At 35.1% G+C, this 7,438-nt stretch overlaps 1 protein-coding gene across 1 annotated transcript in view; it reads left to right on the top strand.

Annotated features, from left to right (window-relative positions):
* The window catches only part of POLN (polymerase (DNA directed) nu), a gene marked incomplete at its 3' end in the record, with an annotated part of 12,023 nt that extends 5,570 nt beyond the window's left edge, over nucleotides 1-6,453 (top strand). Inside the window, exons 3-7 of the mRNA XM_010186108.1 lie at nucleotides 937-960; nucleotides 1,344-1,823; nucleotides 2,291-2,481; nucleotides 4,290-4,402; nucleotides 6,296-6,453. Coding sequence (XP_010184410.1) covers nucleotides 937-960; nucleotides 1,344-1,823; nucleotides 2,291-2,481; nucleotides 4,290-4,402; nucleotides 6,296-6,453 — 966 coding nt within the window. The remainder of the gene's footprint in view (nucleotides 1-936; nucleotides 961-1,343; nucleotides 1,824-2,290; nucleotides 2,482-4,289; nucleotides 4,403-6,295) is intronic.
* Nucleotides 6,454-7,438: the final 985 nt, after the last annotated feature.

The raw sequence follows: 7,438 nt of genomic DNA on the forward strand, positions 1-7,438 counted from the left end.
GTCTGGCAAGGACTGTGATCTTTCCAAAGCATTAAAAGATAAGTCACTACAGTAATGCTTCATTCTGAAAAAGGAAATAACATAAAAGTGAAGGAGCTTTTAAAATAAAATAAATGAAATGTCTCCTCCAAGCACAAAACATTTGTAGGTAGTATAGGGATTTATTTAAAACAGAATATTGGAGACTTAAAATGAATATTAAAATGTCCAGGAAAAAGAAGCATGGCTAAGCAACAGTATGAAGGAGACAGCTAAAAAATGTAACGCAAAAAGCTGAACTTACCAGAATTTCTATTCTTTCATAGTTACCTTATTTGAATAAGTCAAGTGTAAATTTACAATACTATAGTCCAATTAAACTTTGAAAAACAACTTGGAAATGCATCACTAATAATATAACACTTTTTCATATGCTTCAGTAGTCAAAACCTTGCCATCTCCTGTAAGACTTCTTGATGATCAAGACATAAGAGGAGCGTTGAGGCAAGATAGAACTTTGTTTATCTGTAAATAATTAAACACACTTTTAGCTTGGGGCATCTTGGAAAGGTTGCCAGTTGCCGTTCCAGAGTCCTTGTTTATGAAGTCGACTCTTAGCTGAAGAGGTTGTAGACGAAACTAGCAAAATAAACAGTAAGAAAATACTAGGGCCAGTAGCATAGCAAGGACATTTCTGAAGGAAATAAAGGATAAGGAGCAGAATCATAACAGTACTGTGCAGCTTCTTGTTTAATGCTATTTAATAGCATGCTGCTGTAAAGGAATCCAGTGACTGTTGGAGTAGGAAAGCTGTTCTGAGCATAGTACATTGAACAGAATAGAATACTTATTCATACCCCTGAATGCTGCTTCAGTGTGACTTCTATAGAAGTTTTTGTTATGTCTTGCAATCTTGTAAGGGGTTTGAACAAATCGGTGGAGATCCAGTTGACTCAGTGTATTTGCAATTCCAAAGTAGCCGTTATGGCCCCTTGCCAAAGTTCTTTAATGAAGTAAGCTGTCACAAAAAAAGCTCTGAATATGGAGGCTAAAGATGGAAAGAAATGGTCTCTTCTCTAAGCCTGTTTCTCAAGACTGCTGAAGACCTTGATCATCTCATACCTGCATTAGCTGAAACCTATAACAAAGTCTTATCGCTTTGTTCCCATGAAATAGTGTTGTAGTTCTTGCAGAATTACAAACTCAAAAGATTGTCTCAATAAACCAGGACAGTTAGTTTCAACTTTTTTTTTATAGAATATCACTTTCTTCAAAGCTTATCTAAATTCACTCATGTCTATTTATTTTTGTTTCTCCTAATAAGCTGAATAATTGGTTCACTAAAAAATTTCCAATTTTTCCAGATTAATGATTCCACAATTGCTCTGTTAAAAACAACGTCAAGCTCTAAAACTACTGCTGGTCAGATAGACAGGACAGTATGTACCAATGAAATGCTTTGCTGTCAAGACACCAAAATAGTGAGCTATTGCCAGAATTTAGACTTGCCAACATGGGGATACAGAGAAAGAAGTCTTTCAGTAGAAGCAAAAAAACTGAAGGATGGTGAAAAGAATATAGCTACTCCCCTTAAAAGAAAGCAAGATGTGTCTATGTGTTGTTCAGAGAAAACAAGAAGATTACTTGTGAAGACCTACACTTCACATGAAAGAAAATACAACTGTACTTCTGGACAAACAGAGTCTTCTGAAAATCAGCCTTGTGATATCAGGAGTTTGGGATGTGAAGAAAGAAGAGAATTGCTTGCAACCACAGAACAGGCAGTGGCTTTTGTAACTACTATGATATTTCAAGATGGTTCTTCACAGCTCAACTCGGAGCAGGTTAGTGAATGGTGTGTTGTGTTTAGAGCAGGTATTGTGGAACCACTTGGACTGTGCACGTGGATGATAAAACCATGGGTTTTGGGAGCCTGGAATCTGGACCAGCCTTGTGTATTATTGCTTACCAAAATTTAAGTGTAAAATGTGGTAAATCTTAATGCTTCTGACTACGTTTTGGTTTTAGTTACCATGTAAAGCTTACAAAAAAAAATAAACCCCTTGGGCTAAACAGGCATTTGTATGTTTAAAGTGAGACTGAATTATTTTTTCTGCTTTGTACTATGTCTGTCACTGTGGATTTTTGTTTCAAGGCTGAAACACTTGCATTCTCCTCTGCTGTGTCAGTGGTGTATGCAATAACTCTAGTGTTTATGATAGGTTTCATATTGTAAAATACTGGGGAAATTGTCTGTATAGGATTGCATAATATAGGTCAAAGGCAACACTATTGTGATTGTACTTAACAGGTCTTAACCTCATCAGTAAAAGGAGTTGTTGTGTTAGTGAAGAACCGGACTGATCACCCTCGCTCTCCCAGTTACTCTTCAACTGGCTGTACTTCGAATGCTGCTAATGAAAATGATAAATTAATTTATATAAAAACTGAACGGTCATCTCTTTGGGAGCAAGAACAACAGGCTTACAAGAAATTTGCATGGTGAGAGTTTGCAGGGAAAAACACTGTTTTGCTTTACATGTGATTTTAGCAGCAGTGATGTGGGCTACATGGCACAGGCTTAATCTACTTAAGTGTCAAACTGATTGAATTTCGTATCAGCTGCATTAGTTCTGTGTCAAGCCTGGGATAATGTAAACCAAAGAAGAATAGGGTATTCTTTTAGGCTCAGCATATCACTGACTGCAGCTCTGCAGAACCAGGTTGGGATTCTGGTAAGAACCGTTGGCATTCAACTAGAAATCCTTTATGATCAGCTTACAGCTATATGGCACCAAAAATATGATTCATCTAGGTTTGTTTCTCGTATCTTCCATTTCCTGAACTGCATTTCTTCTCTAGTACATTTTTGATGGATGTTATTACAGTAAACATCCTTTTTGAGCTCTGCTAATATTTTTAATTTTTGAGCTCAGTAGGCTCTTTTAATGGCTTTGAGATCCCAAATGAAGTTTTTCATAATATTTAGTAATAATTTTACATCAAAATTACAAGATAATTTTTTTAAGTAAACACTTTCTATATCTGTTTAATAGTTGGACTAAATTTTGAAAAAAGTTGGATTATGTTTTAAATTTCCAGTTAGTACAACCAAAATCCATTTATATTCCTTACTGTTTCTTTGAAATAGTATCCCGTAAAGGGAGAAGTGAGAACTGAATCTGATTCTTGGATATAATAAACACATGTTGAAACTGCATTAGTATATTTTATGAATTTCAGTAATGACTGCCTTATTGTAAACTGCTGGATTTGGGTTATTAGATCCCAAAGGGTTCCTTTTCAAGATGTTGGACTTGGTTATTAGTTGCGTCTCTGCCACTGCTCCACTGTGACTTGAGACAAATCACTTCACTGACCTGTACTTCTCCAGCTGGAGTATTGGAGTTACTTGACAACTAGTTTAATAACTTGTTAGTTTGAATATGAGGTGTTCTGAATTGAGAATAACATGCCAATAAAGCATGTACATATGAGCAGTTAAAATTCAGAAATAGAAAAGTTGAATAAGTGTATTAGCATTTAGATTAAACCTATAGGTAATTATTTGTTGTAAGAATGGTGCAGTTGTTTAATAATGGATCTGCACTATATACAATAATAGCTTATGATCTACACCATTATAATATGTCCAAAAGCGTGCTACTATGGTTTCATACCACCAAAGGTAAATATAATTGAAAGCTTTATAAAAAATTACTATTTTTCTGTATTGCCCAAAATAGAGCTTATTTTAAAAAATGACACAAATAATGGGTAAAATCTATATACTAATGTATATTTAAAAAATCTATTTAAAATAGCATGGATGTGGAAGCTATAGACATTTTCAAAAGGGAAGGAAATGTGACAAAGATGAAGCATACAAGATTTAAATAGCATATTAACACTGGGCAATTACTGCAATTTAGATTGTCCAGTAACTTTTAAATCAGGATTTTGCAATACTACATTAACTCAGAAGCCTCTATGACCTCATTCGGGTCATTCAGGATGCCAGTTGCTCTTCTGGATTAAGATTGCACCTAATTTTGAGCGTTAAATAAGGATTTGTTTTCTTTATGAGTGTGTGATAAGGCATAACTGCTAGGATGTTAAATTTATTGTGGAATGAAGCTTCAGGTATTACTGAACTGAGAATTTAATATTCAAACACAATATTCTGTTCTTACAGGAATGAAGTCTTATGTTAACTATTTAGCATTAGGTGCTAATTGGATGTATAAGGTAAATAGATTCACAAAAACTAGAAGCAATATAGTGTGTGTTAATGAACTACTTCTGTGCAGGCAAGTGTTGTTTCAAATGCTACACTGCAAAGTTCCAATTATTTGCTTCAATGCAAAAGATTTCCTGAGGACTCTTCTTCAAGTTTTTGGTAATGAAATTAGCTGGAAACAAGGTAACTATCTAATCTATGATCTAATCCTATAATCTCTGTGCTTTTGATGTTTCTGTTAAAATCACTAGGTGTAGAAGTAACTAGATTGGTGGTTAAGTAACATATTGGAAAACACAGTTTTAGTACCATGGAAAAGAACACCGTTTTTGGGGGAGGTTGTGACCAGAGGCTTGGCATGTCAGGATGATGTATTTCTTCTCAAGTTGTTGAATAATTTAAGGATAGCTTCCAGTGGAAACAAAAGCTCTCCACACAGTCCTGACTATAGCTGAAAAGGTCAAACAGCTTTGTGTTTCGTGTTTCCTAGAAAATGTTTCTCTGCTTGAGAGGAGAGGCTAAAATAAATTCCAGACGTGTTCATGGTTGTGAGAATTAGGAATCACTTGAATGGATCCTTGGTTTTTTTGATAGGAACAAATAAGACTTTTGTATTGATTTAAAAGCAACTACAAACAGAAGATAGAAGATGTAAATATAATGTTTATTTTTTTCTTGTTTCTATCTATTGGATTACTGCTGAGTGAATTGCAAACGTAAGTGTGACCTTTCAGGAATGGTAAATGACAATAATCTGATGATGGTGATTAGAATCTGCTGTGACCATCTACACAAGACACTTGGCCCTGGGAATGGCAAGGAGGGGAAGAAATACAGTGGTACTGGCACTGGTGACAGTTTTATAACCTGTACACACAGAAAATTCTAGATCTAGGTTAGGTCCTATCTGATGGATACCATTTGAATCTGAAGTTTTTAGTATCCAAAAGAATTCTTGTCTAGGTTCTTTTTGAAACAGTGGAAGTTGATGCTTCCTTAGCCATTATTTCTGCCATGGTAAAACAAACAAACAAAAAACAACCCCCAAAAACCCAACACTAAACCCCTGCTTTTTTTAAGATAAAAAAGTCCCATCACTGTAAATCAAGCAAACACTGAAATTTCTGCCTATGTCATATTGACTGCAATCACATGAATTACTACACTCATTCTCAAACTAGTGTAGTAACCAGTAGAATACACACAGATACGCTAGCCCTGACTTGTGAAATGTGGCACACTTTGCCATTGGCATTCACTAATGTTTCAGAGTAGGACAGGACTTGAGTATCATTTCACAGGGGAGTTCTCTGTAATGTATCTCTGGACTGTTATTTGAATTCGGGGATTATTGAAGAGGATACTCAGATCTACCTTGGAATATCACAAAGCAGTCTAGTTACTAGTTTCCCTCTCCTCTTCTTTGTAGTACTGCAGTATATATGTTGAGATTATAGTTAAAAAGAGAAAAAACAGCGCTAGACTTTCTCCATCCTATGCATCTACGTGAACATGAGAGAAAGCGCAGTGTAAGCACATACAGTCCCATAGGACAGAAGGTTCTGGTTTTTGAGAACAATGCATTGTGCACCCATAGGTGAATTCATATATGCATTAAAGATTTTAGAAGACTGATTGGTAGGAAGTATATATTTTCTCTCCTGTCCTTCAATAGCAATTTTGTAGATGTGAATCAAGTTAACAGCAACAAAAAAAGCTGTACTAGAGAGACATACTCACAAGAAAAACTTCAATTTGAAATTTTTCTGTGGTAACAAAGAAAGGCTTTTAAAGACTAAATGTTTACTTACATTTTAATACTTGAAGAGGGACTCAAACCTAAAAAAAAAAACAACACAAAAAAACCCTCTTCAAAAATATTCAATATAGAACTTCTATGTAGTCATGATAATAACCATTTGTTATAGCTGCAAATTCAATGTTTAACATTTTCATGGTGTTAAAGCTTGTCTACTTGTGATGTGTGTCTACAGGAAAGATGGGCAAAACTTTAATACTTCTCAGTATGGGAGGTAATTTAAATAATTCATTGTCAGAAATAACTTATTTCTGTAGTTGCTGATAGTGTCGTGTTGGATCCAAGGATTGCAGCATGGCTGATAAACCCCAGCGACACAGTTGCCTCTTTTGAATGTTTAATACAGAAGTATCTTGAAAAGCGTTCTTCTGTGGGAACAGTAAATACAGATACAGGCACTTTGAGAAATGCACCAGTAAGTATCTTGTTTTAAACTGTTTGTGCTTGGGTTAAAAGGGGAAGGAAATTATGAAAGAATTGCTTTTGCTTACAAAATATTGCAAAAAAAAAAAAGACTGGTAATGTTTTTCTGGTGGAAGAAAATGATTGTATTAATACTGCTTGTTGGAAATCTAATTTTAAAGAACGAGGAACAGGGAACTGTTCACTGCATTCTATGAAGATGGGGTCATATTCTCCAGGAGCAGCTGTAAAATTCTGCTTCTAAACCATAAAGTTCAGCAACAATATTTATTAATGTATAATCTGATCTTTTTTCTTTCCATCTCCCTGTAAACTGGTTTCTATCTTGCTTTTCCAAAATGTCTAATGCCTTATTCTCTAATTCCTGTGAACTTGTAGCCTGTATTTAGTCAATTGTTATTAATGACTTTGCTGAAATTCACAGCTGGTAAAGACACCACATTATAGGCTTAGGAACAGCAGGGAGTCAAATGTGAACCTTCAAGCATGTGTATGAACATTCTGTGGATTTTTATTCTTAGTAAGAGAGAATGTGTGATGAACTTGAAGTTATTCCCAGCCCTATAGAAATGTCTTACTGTCTGTCGAAACTTACTTACTGAATGTTACAAGATTTTGGTATTTGTGTTTTTGTCCATGGTGATCTAATCTGGGCACATTAGCCTTCAGAAGTTGTTTGAATGATAAAAATAGATGTAGACCTAAATTCTGGGTATTTTTCAAACCTTTTGCTTTTCAGAGGTCTTGCTTGTTCAGACACAAGTATTGTAACCTGATTATAGGATACAAATCCACAGATCCTTCTAGGACTCAAATCCACAAATGTTAAGTGGGCTTAAAGCATGGGCAGAGGTCAGTTGTATCAGCACATACCCATCAGTATAGACATTTCTGAGAAAACCAAGGTCAGTTTAAAACACTGGCTGTAAACTGCAGTTGTTAGAAGCTACTTCATGAATTAAGCTTTTAGTGTAGGG

The sequence above is a fragment of the Mesitornis unicolor genome, unplaced genomic scaffold (assembly GCF_000695765.1).
Source record: "Mesitornis unicolor isolate BGI_N332 unplaced genomic scaffold, ASM69576v1 scaffold35386, whole genome shotgun sequence".
NCBI classification, from domain to species: domain Eukaryota; kingdom Metazoa; phylum Chordata; class Aves; order Mesitornithiformes; family Mesitornithidae; genus Mesitornis; species Mesitornis unicolor.